General features: G+C 38.5%; 1 protein-coding gene across 1 annotated transcript in view; it reads left to right on the top strand.

Moving 5' to 3' along the window:
• The window catches only part of LOC309493870 (uncharacterized protein), a 113446-nt gene extending 97475 nt beyond the window's left edge, over positions 1–15971 (top strand). The window contains exons 2-5 of the mRNA XM_082163145.1: positions 12494–12596; positions 12764–12857; positions 15183–15393; positions 15686–15971. Of these exons, the coding sequence (XP_082019271.1) occupies positions 12494–12596; positions 12764–12857; positions 15183–15365 (380 nt within the window). The 3' untranslated portion in view covers positions 15366–15393; positions 15686–15971. The remainder of the gene's footprint in view (positions 1–12493; positions 12597–12763; positions 12858–15182; positions 15394–15685) is intronic.
• The last annotated feature ends 2118 nt before the right edge of the window (positions 15972–18089 follow it).

Genomic DNA, 18089 nt, shown 5'->3' with positions numbered 1-18089 from the left:
CTCAAATGAAGGTGTAGAACCGTCTCAAGGATGATCAGAAGAAATGGACAGCACCTGAGTTAAATATATGAGTGTCACAGCAAAGGGTCTGAATACTTAGGACCATGTGATATTTCAGTTTTTCTTTTTTAATAAATGTGCAAAAATGTCAACAATTCTGTGTTTTTCTGTCAATATGGGATGCTGTGTGTACAATAATGAGGAAAAAAAAAAGAGCAAATATAACAAAGAGCGAAAAATGTAAGGGGATCTGAATACTTTCCGTACCCACTGTATATGTTATGTTTCCTGAGTTTTTATTCATTTCAATTCACATTTATTTGTAAAGCGCTTTTCATAATACACTTTGTTTTGTAATGTGTCTACATTACAGCTCAGAGTAATCTGTTAACAGAGGCGACTATGTCAAAGTAATGCTCAATTTTTAAGAAATGTACAGTTCCAAGATAATACAAATCATGCAGTTAACAAACCCATGCATTAATTTATACAAAAACAATGAGTATGTTAAAGCAATGATTACATGTTGTTATCATAATGATTACAATACGGGAAATTTGGCCGTTGTGTGTGTTGATTCAGAGTTGGCGTCATCTGAAGTCCTTGCAGGAGTTGGCGTCATCTCTTCACAGGTGTTGGGTAATCTAATATCTGTGTAAGGCCTGGGACACAATCTTAACCGATTTTAAAACTGTGGGAGACCACAGACAGACATTTTAGCATTGTAATCCTCCGAATGCACATACTAGAAGCTTTGTTTAGACTGCGAGACCATACACCTCTCGACTGTAGTAACATTTTCACCGTGAGACGAGGTATCATCTCAAGGAGACTCGTGAGATCAAACGTGAAGAAAAAAACTAATGGAGGACGATCAATGCATCAGCTGGTACTCCTGGCGTGAGTTTTGTTTTACGGGAAGAAAAAGAAAGGAGAAAAAAAAGGATATGGGTGATCTTCTTCCCAGCTAACAGAATTTTGTTATATATAAACCTATGATTTCAACAAATGAGACTTTAGTACGTCATAATATTTCAAACTGTGTTTTGAAATTGTGATGATTTGGTGCTATGAGGGCGATGATCCCACAGCAAACACCTGCACTTGAGATGTTTTTAAATGTCAGTTGTGTAGAAGCTACTGTAGAACAAATGAATGTACAGATGTTTATTTCACTTTTTTTTATATAAATAATATAAGATTTAAACAAAAAGAATTTGACCACACACATAAAACATAAACTTTGTACTCTTAACACAATCTTCATTGTTGTAAATGTTATGTCCCATGGTGTTCTAATATCATTTGTTGTGGGAAAATGCTTGTGTGCAATGTCACTCAGGTTACTTACAATCAGCTGCAAATCATTGTGAGCATGCCTGAGACTGAGCAGAGGAGTATAAATGGTGCACTCAGAAAAGCCTGTGCTGAGCAACACTTCTCCCCAGGCTTAGGCCGGTGACACACTGGCTGCGTGGTGTGAGCGTGGCGTTTCTCCTGCGTGTCGTTTCTCCTGCGTGTCGTTTCTCCTGCGTGGCGTTTCTCCTGCGTGGCGTTTCTCCTGCGTGGCGTTTCTCCTGCGTGGCGTTTCTCCTGCGTGGCGTTTCTCCTGCGTGTCATTTCTCTCCTACGTGTCATTTCTCCTGCGTGTCAGCTTCATGTCGGCTGGTGTGGCGTTTTCTATGTCTTTGCACACCAGAAACGTGTCTGACGCGACGCTGCTGCTGCTAGGTGACATACAGTATGACTAGCCTCATTGGTGATATATTTGACATATGGGGAGAGAGTTGTGGAAGCCTATACGTCATGTTAAACATAAATATATAGCCTACTGATACAGCAAAGACAACGTCGGCAGTATTGTCGGCAAAATAGGCTACAGAATTTTTCGTTCTGTATTGACAGGTGCAATATTATTATTATTATTTATTATAATTTTTTTAAATTACAATATCTGCATTTGTCAAAACCTAGAGACTTTCAAACATCAAAATGTCATTTATTAATATGTGTTCGTGTCAAAATGACATAAACATCTTTCCTATTCTATTTTGCCTTGAAACGCTTCCAACACGCTTGCATGTCGTGTGAAAAATAGGCGTTGGTTCTATTTCTAGCATGCACGCGTTTTCGGCGTGGCTCGAGCTCCGCAAGCTCTAACCTGTTAACATGGGAACCGAAATAAAAACGGACACGCCACGCAGCCAGTGTGTAGCCAGCCTTAAGGTGATGATACACAGGGCAACTTTTTGAGCAATGTTGCTGGGCAATCTTGCCGAGCGATTGTTGCTTGGGCACTTTCCTATTGAAAATTCTATCTGGATAATTTAGATCGATCGTGGGCCCTGTGTCTCATCTGGTTGCCCGATGACGGCAACATTGCCCAAAAGTTGCCCTGTGTATCATCACCTTTAGACTGGAAAGCGTGCGTGCGCGTGTGAGTGAGAACATGTGCTTATCTTTGAGTTAGGAGTGGAGCCTATGCTCATTTGTTGTGTGCCAACAACAGTTACTTAGCTTACATTAGTGTTGACTTTTTACCTGTGGGTAATTAAAAGGTATTGTATAACTTATTATTATCTCTGTTCACTTGTTTATGATTATCTGGGAAATGTAGGGAGAGGATACCTTTTTATTTTGTATACATATTTTTCTCCTGTTTTTGGTTCGAGAGGAAGCTCAGGGAAGTTTGTGTTGTTGATTTTCATCTTTGTTTTTGTGCAAGGTAGATAGCTCCCTTAAACCTTAGTTAGCTTCTGTTTTGTTTATTATTTTAGGCCATGTTTTCTTCTGAAGATTTATTCCCATCTTTTGTTAACCTTTTTGATATATGAAGGAAATAAATACTTTTACTTTTCCTTAAAGTTGTGTTGTTTTCACTTTGAGACTGAGGCTGAAGTGTGTTCTCCACGTATTTTTACGTCTCTGCATTACTTTTTTCATTATCATATTTTCTTTTCCTTTGTTACCTCCCCTCCTGACCCCTAGACTGGGAGGAGAACGTAAAAAAAATCTGTTTTGAATTAAGTTGTTTTATCAAAGAAAGGTTTCAGAGTCAGTGATGTTAGGTAGTGTGTATGTATTTTTATTGTACTTACCTTGTAACCAGGCTTGTGCAAAATTCAGAATTTCAGAATTGGCCTCCATTTAATTCATGAATTTGAATTTGAATTGAATTTACTCCGCCCCACAGGACGTTGAATTGAATTTGAATTTGAATGACAGGAAGTGGAATTAAATTCATGGCAATTCCAAGAAAGTCCACACAGTCACACAACAAGAAAGAATGTGTTGAGTCTCGCATGCATTCAGTGTTAGGAAGGTTACTTTGGAAATGTTATTGCTTACTGTTATTAGTTACCCATTATAAATGTGGTTTGTATTACTTTATTTGGATAATTTTATCAATGCAAAGCAATTTCGTTTTAAGTTGATTAGTAACTAATTGAATTAAACATTTTACCTCAGTAATACAACTAAATACAATTACATTAATTTTGTAATTTAATAACAGAAATTTCATTTCACGTAACTATTTACTCCTCAACCCTGCATACATTTTGTTCTAAAATAATTATTGATCAAATTCTTTAAATATTTTTGAATCACCCCCTGTATACGGGACGCCTAAGTTTACGTCACTATATTACAATTAAATCCTAATTTAATCATGACAAACTATATATTGTTGGAAAGGTCTAAGACTCCTTAATGGATATTTCAGCACTGTTTTGTGTTACAATTTATGCAGGAATAAATAAATCAAATAGATGAATTTATGACAAGAGTGCACCTCAAAAAATCGACATCATAACAGGCGTTCTGGCGTTTGTCACAAAAAGTCGACGCACACACTTTTAATAATTGAAACTTTGGTTTTCATGCTAAAAGTTCATAATAAAACATTTAATCTAGTATTTGTCAATAAAAAAATATAAAATAATATTATCTTCTAAAAAGTATAACATATATATTTTCCTCTAAAATATTGTATTATATTTTTTTATCACCTTTTTTTATTACATTACATATTTTAGTAGTTATCATAAATTAGGTATCATTTGAAAGCTTACGATCTCAGAATTCATCCTGTGAAAACTGTTTTGAAATTGGACACTGTGTTACCATAGAAACGGTACTCTAAATTATTTGATCAGGCTCCTCCCCTTTTGGGCATAATTATGTTTCATAATTTATGATAAAAATATTTTCTAATCTTGACAAAACACATATTGTCAGAAAGGTCTGAGTCTCAAGGTTCCATATTTAGTGACAGAAGTGATATTTGGACAGAAATTTATTAATTTGTTATGTTAGAATGCATACAGTTAAATTCAATGGAATTCAATGACACCCGGTGGCTATTTTTGGTAATACGCCTAAACAAAATCTCATGGGAACTTCAATTTTTGTGATATCAACTTCAAATTTGGAACACAACTTGATTAGATATATGGCTTTCATTTTATAGTAATTTTTTTGTAAAACTTTTTTGTAAAATATATATTTTATATAAAAGAAAAATATTAAATAAATTATATTTGATTTAATGTAAATTTAAACTTCCATAACTTTTTCATACTTTAATTTTTTGAAGTGCTTTCACTTCAGCAATAATCTGCTATTTTTTTCCCTTTAAAACAAGACCAAACTTAGGTCTATACTCCAAAGCATTCTTGAATTACAACCATTTAAGCTTGAATAGTGCATTTTAATGTACATTCTCAAAAAGGGGGGTGACAGCTAAGGGGTTAATTAGTTTTGTTCCAATGTAATTTTCATTTCAAAGTAATCACACAAACACAAAGTTGTTGTAAATGCAGTTATTTATTCCAATGCAAAAAATTACCGAGCAACACTGTTGCATCTAATTCTCAATAGCTCCTCAAATGTTTTTTTCATTGAGTCTGCACCGTTCTGGTCTGAATATCTTTCCTGCAACACTAAAGATTCTCTCAACAGGTGCAGCGTGAAGTTGTAAGGGACTTCTGAAACTTAAAAAGTCCAGTGTTGCCCATCAAATTGTGCTTTCAAACAAATGTCCACCTCAAATTGTTTAGCAACCATTTTAAATACTTGGTTAAAGTAAAGCATTCTGGGAAATGGAGTCATGTTCCATCATGTTCCACAAAATTACAATTACAATAAATCAAACTTAATTATTTGTTCTGTGACTAGAGCTTTTAACATTCATTGCTGGGGGAAAACATATCCTTTTAATGTAATCTGTACAAGTAGTTCAAACTAATATCATTTATAATGCAATCATATCTGACATATACTGTAAAGCTTCATTGTTAAACACTTCACTTAAAATATGTATGAATTTCTTTGAATTTTTATTGAATTGCAATTCTGCTTCCTTTAATTCAAATTTGAATTGTAATTCTAGATCCTGTTTTTGACATCAATTCAAATTCAATTCAAATTCAAGAATTGAATTGGAATTAAGGAGTCATTCTCAATTCAATTCTGAATTGTGCACAAGCCTGCTTGTAACTTTGTGAAACATGAGGGTAACAAGCACCATTTTAATTTAAAGCCTGCAGATGTCACACTTACCCTGTAACTGTCACCATATGTTCAGTTACTTTCATTCAGAGATGGGACCAAGTCACACATGTGCAAGTCTCAAGTAAGTCTCAAGTCTTAACCTTCAAGTCTCAAGTAAGTCCCAAGTATTTTTTTCTTGGGCATGTCAAGTCAAGTCAAGTCAAGTCCTGTAGTAGGTCAAGTCAAGTCCAAGTCAAGTCACCTTATTATTGTAATTTTACCTGCAGAATCTGATCTTAATAAAGTGAAAAGACAATATATAAGTAGCCTAACTGTCAGTAAATTACAATCATTTGGATTTGCATTGTAAATACTCATGTTCAGTAAAATACATCATGGAATCAAACAAAATTGTAACTTCATAAAATTATTTATTTTTCACTTCTGCCAACAGTGTTTGAAATGTTTTAAATTGTCAACATTGAGTCCATAAAACAAATAACAACAAATTAACATCCAACAGACTCCTCTCTGAACACCTCCCTCTCTCTCTCTCAAACACAGTTTACGTACAACATTAAACTTTGTTACATTTCTCCTCTCTCTCACACACACTCACTCTCACACACTCTCTCTCTCTCTCTCTCTCTCTCTCACACACACACACACACACACACACACACACACACACACTCACTCACTCTCTCACACACACATTATCTCTCTCTCTCTCTCTCTCTCTCTCTCTCTCTCACACACACACACACACGCGTTTTTTTTTTTTTTTTTTTTCGCGGGCCTACAGAGACGCGTTTTTTTCACCGCCTGCTTATGGGGCGGGCTGCTACTAGCGGATCGTTAGGAAAGATTAGATGAATGTGATAATTTATATTTGGGCCTTTTTTGGGCCTGAAATCGCTGATAAAACCTTAATGGCTACTTTAGCTATTATTACATTAGCTAACTACCAACTAACCAGATAACATTAACAAATTGACAAGCACTTACTGGGCAGAATGGCTGTTAATGTTGCATGTCTTGCAAAGCGCTGTTCGTCTTTTGCCATCTTGTGAATAATTCTTGAAGCCGAAAGCGATGACCCTCGGTACCCCTCCGGCTGACATGTTGATGTGATAATAATAATAATAATAATTCATTACATTTATATAGCGCTTTTCTCTGCACTCAAAGTGCTTTACATAGAAGGGGGAAATCTCCTCAACCACCACCAATGTGCAGCATCCACTTGGATGATGCGACGGCAGCCATATTGCGCCAGAACGCCCACCACACACCAGCTTACTGGTGGAGAGGAGACAGTGATGAAGCCAATCAGTATATGGGGATGATTAGGAGGCCATGATGGACAGAGGCCACTGGGCAAATTTGGCCAGGATGCCGGGGTTACACCCCTACTCTTTCGAAAGACATCCTGGGATTTTTAATGACCACAGAAAGTCAGGACCTCGGTTTAACGTCTCATCCGAAGGACGATATCTGATATTTGATCTAAGTGGGCGTGGTGTGCGTAAGGTACGAGAGGGCATGACTGATGATAGTTTCATGATCCAGTCATGACAACGCTATTCTCAGCCTGCGCTCCAGCTGGGTAATCAACTTGATTTTTTAAAATAATTTATATATTTTATATTCAAACTGAAAACATGATGTGATTAACACTCAAGTCATTCAAGTCATCGTGTCTCAAGTCAAGTCAAGTCCCGAGTCTTTAACTTCCAAGTCCGAGTCAAGTCTCAAGTATTTTATTTTTTGTCAAGTCAAGTCACAAGTCATAAAAATAGCGACTCGAGTTGACTCGAGTCCAAGTCACCAAGTCACAAGTCCCCATGTCTGCTTTCATTAATATGGGCTTTTAGTTTGTTTTCATGTTCATCATGTTCCTTTGTTCAGTTTTCCTGCTCCTCATTACTAGTTAATATTTGTCAGCTGTGATCCATAATCATCCTCATTTATGTTAGCTATATAAGTTGGTCCCTCACATTCATTCACTGTCTGATCACCGTTACCCTAAGTGTGTGTTGCCCAGCCTGATATTTGTCATTAAACTTCATGTTGGAACTTTATTCTTCTTCCTTCTTCTGTCTGCCTGAAACCACACGTGACAGATGATCGGACCACCCAACAATGGACGAACGGGCTAAGTTTGTCGTCCTGGTTCAGGAGAGCCATACCTTTTTTTCAATTGTCAAGAATTTTCTTTCTACCAGCTGCCTGGACGACGAGACCCTAAAGACCCTATTCCGGATCGGAGGCAACGTTTCACCAGCATATCGACCCCCCAGACACCACAGGGCTGGACTGGAGGGAAACTGTCATTCGATGTCTGGAGAGCGTCACGTCCCGATTCAGAACCCACCCAGACCCAGAGCAAATTTCAACCCAAGCGACCGTGGAAAAGTCACGAGAGCCCCCCGCAGATCGAGCAACACCACCTGCCACCACGAATGAGCCAGAGCCTGAGGATAAGAGGCCAGAGCTTGCCACCGCCCCGGTAGTGGAGTCTCAGTGTGAATCTGACCAGGGGTGTGAGCCCAAGACACCAGCGTTCGAGGGAACAGAACATGAGGACTGGCTGATGGACAATGGAGACTTGTCGGGTCCCACCCGGTACCTGAATCCTTTTTGGACCTTGAGAATTGTCTGGACAATATTCTGTCAGTTTGTTCGGAAGAGCCACTGTTTTTGGACTTGAAGCATTTATTTTCATTAACCTGCATAGACTGTGTCATTGTGACTGTGGCTTTAGCAAGTCTCCTCTCTCCGCTTCCACAATGCTCAGCCAGTCCTCCAGCCCCATCGCTACTAGATGTTTGCAGCCCTGCGCCGTCTCAGGGGATGCCCTGCCAGGACGTCGAGCCGCAGGTCATGCAATCACTAGCAGCGCCTGTCCTAGAGGATCCTGCTCTCGCCTTCGACCTCTTCGCTCCATCTCGGCCTGTCGGCTCCTCCCACCTTTGGCTCCACCAGAGACCCTCATCCTACCGGCTCCCCTTGGTCTATCGTCACACTGTCTTCGCCAAAGACTTTCGGGCCGTCCGCTACGCACCGACCCTCCACCCCTTCGGCTTCTGTCCTCGGTCACACTGTCATCGCCCCAGTCCCTGAGTGCTCTGGCTCCACCTCCATCGCTCATCGCCTAGGCCTCCAGAACCTGCGACTCCGCTCAGCGCCATCGGCTCTCGATCTGAGCCTAGGGATCCATCGGCCTCGACGACATCGGTCGTTCCCCAGATATCGTAAGCCACCATTTTGGCTCCTCCCTCCTTCGACTTCGCCATGGGCTGACAGCACTCAAGAAAGATAAATTACTGACATTTACAATGCACATTAGCTTATCTTTTATTGTTAATTGTAAAATTGTACTCTGCTTGTAGCTTGTAAACTGTAGCTCTGCTACAAGATTTATTTACGGAGAAGATAAAAACACCTGTAGTGTTTCCAGTCTTCAATTATGCCGTGCCAAAAACCACTACTGGCCGACCACCATCATCGCCACCAGGAGATCGTCATCCTGCCATCACCATCCTTTAGTGTCGTCTGCCTCTCACCATCCCCTCACCATCACCTCGTCCTCCTCCATAGTCAAAGTGGGGCGATATGCCACCATTGTGTTCAGTTAGTTTCATAATCTAACCTCCGACCTGCTCATTTGCATAACAACAGTGCCTGGTGGCTCGAGAACACAAACCTTTAAATAGTTTCCAAGGTGCAAGTGTTGAATAATTTCGGGGGAAAAAAAGTTATCATCTCCGCGTAAACTTCAGAAACGAATCTGAATCTGAAATTTCTGAAAATGCTGACGGCGTGCACATGCGTATTACGTATTTAGTCTATAGGTATGCGCATGTGAATATATATATATATATATATATATATATATATATATATATATATATATATATATAGGTAAAAAAAAAAAATATATATATATATATATATATATATATATATATATATATATTAGTGCTGTCAAAGTTAGCGCGTTAATAACGCGTTAACGCAAAATCATGTTAACGGCACAAATTTTTTTTAATGCGTGATTAACGCAGCGCGTATTTTCTGTTTGACCCGTGGCCCAACCCCTAGTTGGAGAAATGGAGATACACAGTGTTGCCAACTTAGCGACACCTTTAGCAAATTTTTTTTTTTTCTTAAAAAAAGTGCCCAAACCTTATTTCGTTTCTGAGAATCGCCGGTACTGCTCTCCCAGCACACGCGCACACCTTTTTCTCTCTCTCTCTCTCTCTCTCTCTCTGCGTCTCGCGCTGCAGAGAGGAGCAGCGCTTTAATTCAGTTAAACACAGATATTATGTTGCTTCTCTAATTTTACATGCAAGTATAGCCGAAATCACAGCACATATATTGTCTTTATCTTATGTGTATTTGATTTCATCAGACGACGGCTCGATTATTAGGATTTTTGTGCAGATTAACATCTTGGAAGGGAGAGCTGGTTCTGTCTTAAAGAACCCATGGCCCAACCCCCTTAATGGGTCGCGTTTCAGTCACTATTTCATATTCATTCCATTGTTTGACAACAGAAACAGTAAAATATACCAATGAAAACAGTTTTATTGAGAATGAAGCTTCATTAAAATGGGCACAGAGAGAGACAAACTAATGTAATAATAAATAATAAATGTACATTTAGCATTTTCAGAAGAGCTGCCCTGTCATGCAAAAATCTAAACAGGTTTGTGTTAGTGCAAAGAAAGAGAAGTAATGGGGACCTGGTATTTCTTTGTTCTTTCTACATGTGTCTAATAGACATGAACAAGTTCTTTGAAAAACATCTATGACCTTTGAAACATGTCTCGTCTTCATGCTCTATGTTGACTATAGTTTTCATAGTAAACATACATTTGCATAAAGCATCCATATTTATCCATGCCCATGTTGATTAGAGTATTACAAACTTGAAAAGTATTCATTTAAGGTACATTTAGAGCAAATAAAAAATGTGCGATTAATTGCGATTAATCACGAGTTAACTCATGACAATCATGCGATTAATCGCGATTAAATTTTTTAATCGATTGACAGCCCTAATATATATATATATATATATATATATATATATATATATATGCGCAGGCGTGTAATCTTTCTTTACAAATTTACCTCAACAAATTACTTGTCTGGCCTTAAAAATGTTTAATACAAAAGTTTTTTATCGCTTCCCCGTATACATGGGAACTGGAATTATTTTGACAACGTTTTATCTGTACAGAGGTAAAGTGAAGGGAAGGAGGTCTTCAAAGGGGAGAGACTAGTTGACACTTCAGGACTGCGTTGTCGTAGAGTCCAGGCGGACTGTGTGAACTTTTGTTCTCACCTCTCTCACTACAGAGGAAACTGCATGGCCATATTTAGAGTTTCACTAGAAGTGACACAATATGGTCACTGTGATAATAAAAAGCATAGAAGATCTCATATTATAAAACCTTTAGACATAAGGATGAAACTTCAATATTCTATTACTCTGTTGATTATTACTGAAAAGTTCTTAGTGTTTGTTTTATTACCAAATTGCTATTGATTAGTCAAGATTTATCAAATGCACAATCAATTATTTTCTTGGTTCTTTAGTATGCGGACATCATCAGTCTTTTAAACAATAAACAAGTTATGACACAATATTTAAAAAGAGAAATTTGCTAAAATGAACCTAATTAAACTGTTCCTTGCACATACTGTAGCTCCTCTGGAAGCTTCCTCACTCCACGTTCCTTTCCTCCTCACAGAGCATTAAATATGCACATAAGTTTGAAAACATAATAATGACTGAGTTTCACCAGTTTAACTTTTATCACATTAATCTAATGTTGTCTCTGATGTTGCGATGTTTAAACTTTGCCTCTGCTATCAGCGCTGGTTGAAGTGTCATCATATCCTGTGTTAAATATAACGTGTTGACCACATAAAAACCCAACGCTGGTTTTATTCAGTTCATTTGTCACTGGTCATGAGTGTTGGTGAAACGGGTAAGAGCATCATTTACTAATCGATCTTTTGATTCAAAAGTGCATGTGTTAATGCAGTCAGTCATTTGGTTGCTGTTGATCTGATGAGCTTCAACACCATTCGTAATTAAATGAAAACTGATGATTATTTCTATAGATGAAGCTCATAGCACATGATTCCTGACATGAGGAATATCTTCTGTTCATCTAATGATCAGGGGCCGTATTCACAAAGCATTTCATCTTACCACTAGGAGTACTCCTAAATCGCACTAAAAGATTTTAGCTAGGAGTTTTCTCTTAAAAGTTATTCACAACGCCTTTCAGACCTACTCTTAGTAAAGAAAAATTAAAACTCCTAAACTAAGAGTGAGTCTTCGTTGCTATGGATGACGTCATTACTCATGCACGAGCTTGACTGAAGTGACCACCTTGATTGGCTGATGATTGTAACGCGGGAATGATTCCAAACACCTCCCCTACGATGATGAGTGACAGGTGACAGGTCTGAGAATGCGTGCACTACACAAGTAGTGCGAAGGACGGAAGATGATGAATAACTGAATAAATAGCCTAAATGAATAAAGAGTAAGACAAAACTAATATATAGTAGCCTAATGAAACATATGGATTGATGCAATATCTTTGCAACATTATTGAATTAATCTGTCACAATATGCCTCTGCCTACGTTTGCAAAGAGAAGAACATTTTAATTTGATTCACAATGAAACGTTACAATTAGTTTACATGCAATGAGTAGCCTAGTTTTGGTTGTTGTTGGTGGCGTTATTGCATCCAATGCAAAATTGTTTCCTCGCGATTGGAAGCTCCTGTAGCCGCCGCATACGCATTTCAAAACATCGCAACGTGAAATGCCACAAAAAGCGGTTTGTGAATAGGTCTTAGTGAGTTAGGAGTCCTCTCAACTTCTTTTAAGCTGTCCCAGACTTAGGTGCTACTTTTAGGGCTAAAATGCTTCGTGAATTACTCTTACTGATGATCTTCCTCTTTCAGTTCATCATGTTGCTGGTGGGAATGTGATTGTGATCACAGCGGCATCTGGAGGATTATTCATCATCATCATCATCATCATCATCATCTTCATCCTGTTTATAATGTGAGCTCAATAAAAAAAAATCAGTAATTGTACAAGTTCACTTTTGGTCTGATGTAAAAGGAAATTATTAATTTGTGTTTTATTAGTAATCTTCAAAAACAGCATTCATATTTTCATTTAAATTTATACATTTATCCATATGCTGATAATGTCTGTGATTATAACAGAAAGAAACGAAGGAGTGTTAAATCTGAAGATCTCACAGTGAAAGATGTAAATCTGAACATGATGTCAGAAGAAACAGAGGATCCACGTACAAAGGCAAGTTCTTGCAATAGTCTTTAATGAAGAAATAACAGTCTGTCTGGCAGTCTGTTGTGCAACGACACAGAACTGGAATAAACTCACAGTCAGTGTACAGTAGGTCAGCAGAAACGGAAGACTCTTGGTGATAGTTTGCAGAGCTGGTAATTCGCGTAGGGCAGTAACACAGACCTTGTAAGGCCGGGTTCACACCGGACGCAGAAGCGGCGCGGAACGGAGGCCGCTTCCTTTCGGCGCCCATGTTAACCTATGGTGTCGTTCACACCAGACGCGGAGCGCCGCGGCATGCCGCGGCCGGCCCGCGCCGTGAAGCGCCAGTTTCGGCGTCTGGTCTATTTTTTGCGCGACCGCGAGTGATCCGCGTCCATTCCGGCAGGAAGTCACACCAAGAAACACGAGACATCCGGTCAATTGTCAAAATAAAAGCAATTTTCAAATTAAAATACCGCGAGTGACAAATGCGATCATATTTGTGTATCTAAACTAGGGTGACCATATTCCAGGACATGTCCGGCCGGGATTTCGAGATCGCCCAAAATATCCGGGATACGGCTTTTGCTTTCTCGTCGCCATTCTTTTTGTTTACATGCACACCTTTTGATTCAGTAGGACTGAATTAATTCCGATTGGTGAATCTAAATGTAGTGTTTACATGAACGCTAAACAAGTGATCGGTTGATGTGCGTTCTAGCATTGCTAAGAAAATTCCTGTGTTTTCGTCTCGATCGGGATCCGTGTTAAGCAGAATGCATGACCTGCAAAGCTGGCACGTACGTGTCAGTGTCAAATAATGTAATAATGTAAACATAATGAATGGTGACTGTAGAAAGCAAAAGCCGAATCCCGGGCATTTTGGGCGATCTCGAAATCCTGGCCAGATATGTCCTGGTAAAACAGGACGTATGGTCACCCTAATCTAAACAGACTAGAAAGACGAAAACAAACAAAGAAAAAAACTGTCTACCATATTCTCTCTCTGGCTGCGTGTGTGTCTCGATAACGGATTAATAAAAGAAGTGTACAAACTTCTTGGTTACAGAAACATGGTGTATTCATTTTATGAGGTTATTTACTTACCCATGATGTAAAAAATAGCTCTGAATAAACAACAACGAAGCGCTTGTCGACCGCCGCGGAGAATACGCGTCTGGTGTGAACAGGCAGGCGCCGGACCGCGCGTGATTTTCCGTTCCGCGCCGCTTCGGCGTCCGGTGTGAACCAGGCGTAAGTGGCCACAAAACCGCAGATAGAAAACAGTAGAAGGCCAGCAGGGTGACAGGGCAGAGAAAACACACAAGACGAGCACAACTCCTCTAGACTAGACAAGATAACACAAGCTAAATCTTCATGGAGATAACATAAAACACAGGCATGACTCACTATACGTAATAATCCGACAAAGAACAAGGGGAACAAACGAGAAAGTAATGAGACTAAAGTGAGAACAGGTGTCACAGAGAAGCAGCGAAAGCGCTAATTGCAATAATGAACAGGAACATAGACAGGCAGAGAGAGAGAGAGAGAGAGAGAGAGAGAGAGAGAGAGAGAGAGAGAGAACAAACCCAGCTCATGACACATGACTTCACAAAAGCAGAGAATGAATCGATCAGCCGTTATCTATGTTTCAGACTGTAACTGTACGGGAAAATAACATTATCAATTGTTAGTGTCACATTCACCGTCTGTCATCGTCCTGTCTTCACTACAGTTCCCAGGATCCTCCTTGTCTCCACACCTGAACTCACTCCCTCAATTACCCACCTGTTCATCATCATCATCTGTGTCACCTGTGCTTACCTCTTGTCTTTTTGTTTGTTCTGTGTATATAAGCCCAGTGTTTTCAGTCTGTTAGTTGTCTGTCATTGTTGCTACATGCGTGGTTGTTCTGTTCTTGTTCTCTGAGAAACCTGTCCATGTAATATCTTGTTTGTTTAAATAAACACTGCTGCAATTGAGATCCCGCTTCTGATCCTGCTTCAACAGCCCGTGACAGTTAGTCTGTATAAATTGTTAGTCTTTATCAATATTATCCAGTAAAAACATTCATAAACTAATATTTCTTGACCAGTGATTCTAAAACTGTATGTACAGCGCCTTCAGCTGGTGTGACACATGAAGAAAGAAATCACTTTTGACATAAAAAAAAATAAAATAAAAAATCAATTATTTTTTACATGGTTTCGTTTAAATTTCTGATATAGTTACAGTTTTAACATAGATTTATTTTCTAATAATGTGATAATCATAAGTATATTTACAATCAGTTTGATTATTTCACTTCTGATACTCATTCTGTCCTTTTCTTCTCCTGCAATCAACAAGCCTCTTTCTGAACCGGATTCAGCCAATGACGCTCTGTATGCCAATGTGAGAAACCCAGAAGATTCAGAGGAAAAACTCCTGAATCCAGAGATACTGAGGAGATCCTGTACGCAACTGTCCAACGTCACAGAAAGACAGAGACGAAGAGAGCAGAGGAGAATGAATGTCAATATGATGATATAAGAGTTCATCAGCCTGATGCTGCAGTGAGGTGAGAAAAACAACTTAACCAGCTTAACCAGTACCAACTTAACCAGCACCAACTTAACCAGCACCAACTTAACCAGTACCAACTTAACCAGCACCAACTTAACCAGTACCAACTTAACCAGTACCAACTTAACCAGTACCAACTTAACCAGAACCAACTTAACCAGAACCAATTTAACCAGTACCAGCTTAACCACTAACTTAACCAGTGCAGCTTTACCAGCACCAGCTCAACCAGCACATGTTATATCAGCTATAATATTGTTGTACTCCTGTTTGTTTTGATTGTTTAGGCGATCAACTGTTCAGATTGAGGAAGATTCATCAGTGATCTACAGCAGCGTCAAATGAGTGACAGAAGCCTGTGTTCAGATAACAATCTAGACTAGAAAATGGATTATTGTACAGTTGTGGAATAATTTACCCATCTGTTCAGACCACAACCAATACAAACATGTTCATCACCCACATTAAGACTCATTCGTTCTCTTTGACCCTTTGTGAGAGAGTGACAGTCATTGTGGTCTGGACTGATGTAAAGTCTGTTTCTTGTGTATTTGATGCTTTGGTTACTTTGTTCCATATATATATATATATATATATATATATATAGAGAGAGAGAGAGAGAGAGAGAGAGAGAGAGAGAGAGAGAGAGAGGTCAATATTATATGTATATCTTAACATTTTTGGTATTCAGTTTTATGCATAAGCTTAGAAATCAAATAAACTTCAGAGAGAAATACATTTACAATCTGAACAATGTTGTTCACATTTTATACATCATAATCTCATCTCCACAAACAGCATTACCAGCTTCACTTATTACTAACCAGACTGCCTTTATTCCAGAGTCTACAGAAGCCTATGGTGAGACTGCAGACCTGGAGCCGGGAGATATACGGCCCAGGCAGTTTTACACACCCCGTTACAGTGTAACGATAGACTATTTGTTTTTGTGAATTAAAAAATGAATAATACACATAGTTGGATCAGATGACAAGTAATGATATATGACGAACTGTAGAATAGTTATATTCAACGTAGGTTTTTATTTACAGGATGCAGAAATGTTCTCCATAAACACCTGCAATTGCTGATAAAGCACCAGCTTATAGAAAGTCAAGAGTCAAGATCCCAACTAAAGCAAACACTGATCTCCATGATGGTGACATCAAACGAAACCTTTTCAATAAGACATCAACATCTAAACCTCTGTTAATTCTCAATAAGATCTTCTGTAGACGTCTGACAGAAATAAAGTCAGTCTGGTTAGTAATAAGTGAAGCTGGTAATGCTGTTTGTGGAGTTGTTTAATCAGATCTTCAGAGAGTTAATGCATTTTATCTTCAGTTCATCTAAGGCTGTGTCGTAATAAAGTTGTAGTTTGTGTTCTTATTACTCTTTCGAAAGATGATTGAAAGAATGTTTCAGGAACGTCACACTAACCTTTAAATAACATTCTAGTAACATTAAGGAAACTGGACATTTTTATGTTCCTGGAATGTTAGAAATCAACGTTCCTATAATGTTGAATTTTAAATCAAAATTAAGTTGAAAGAACGTTTGAGGAACATTATACCTTTTAAAACATATTCCTCTAACGTCAAGAAAACTGTTGTATTTTTAAATGTGTGTACAGTATGTCTTATCTACAACATCCCTTGCTGTGTGTAACATGTACTGTATACCTTAACTGTGTTTGTGTGCATTAAAGACAGGAAAAAAATACTTTAAATTGATAACACTTGAAAACAGTATTTATACAAAAAAACATTGCTTATTTGAATGCTTGTAGTTGTTTTTCAGTATGTATGTACTGCAAAGTGAAAGTTTATTCTACACTACTACAGGGTACAAATTCAATTTTACTTTTCATTTACTTTACTTGTCATGATCCGGGTTCCTCCTTTCTCTGTCTCCCTCTTGTGGCCACACTTTACACTCATTCACTACCCCATCACTTTAGCCTCATCAGTTCCAGCTGTTCCCATTTACCTTAACCCTCTGAGGTCTGAGGGGTTTTTGGGGTCCTTGAGATGTTCTGACATGCCCTGACATTTGTGCTTTTTTCAGTTGCTTATAAACATATTAATGGCAAAGGTATAATTACACTCTATTTAGCACAAACAGGGCTACCATAATATGTGAGCAACATGCATGTACATGTTTGTATTTTTGAGAGAATAATGTTTATGCATGGTTATTGAAAAAACTAAAAACTAAAGTTTCTGAAATAAGGCCACAAAACACATACTAAATATGTGACAATAAGACTTTTGACTAATTGATGTCATTGCATAGAGTTTTTTCTTCAAAATGATGTGAAAATCATCCTGCCCTTATCATTCACATAACACAATACATTGATTTAAATCTTGTAAAACATTTTTTGTTTGTAAAGGCAATATGCACAAGGGGCGTCAACGATTTAACACCATCATGCATATTTAGTGATTCACACCTGAGGAGACAATGGGGTGAACACCTGAGGAGACAAAGCCGCATACTTAAAGCTGTGTGTGTGTGTGTGTGTGTGTGTGTGTGTGTGTGTGTGTGTGTGTGTGTGTGTGTGTGTGTGTGTGTGTGTGTGTGTGTGTGTGTGTGTGTGTGTGTGTGTGTGTGTGTGTGTGTGTGTGTGTGTGTGTGTGTGTGTGTGTGTGTGTGTGTGTGTGTGTGTGTGTGTGTGTGTGTGTGAGT

Source organism: Leuciscus leuciscus, assembly GCF_965113295.1.
Source record: "Leuciscus leuciscus genome assembly, chromosome: 3".
Lineage (NCBI taxonomy): Eukaryota > Metazoa > Chordata > Actinopteri > Cypriniformes > Leuciscidae > Leuciscus > Leuciscus leuciscus.
This window is presented reverse-complemented; position numbering and strand designations above follow the sequence as displayed.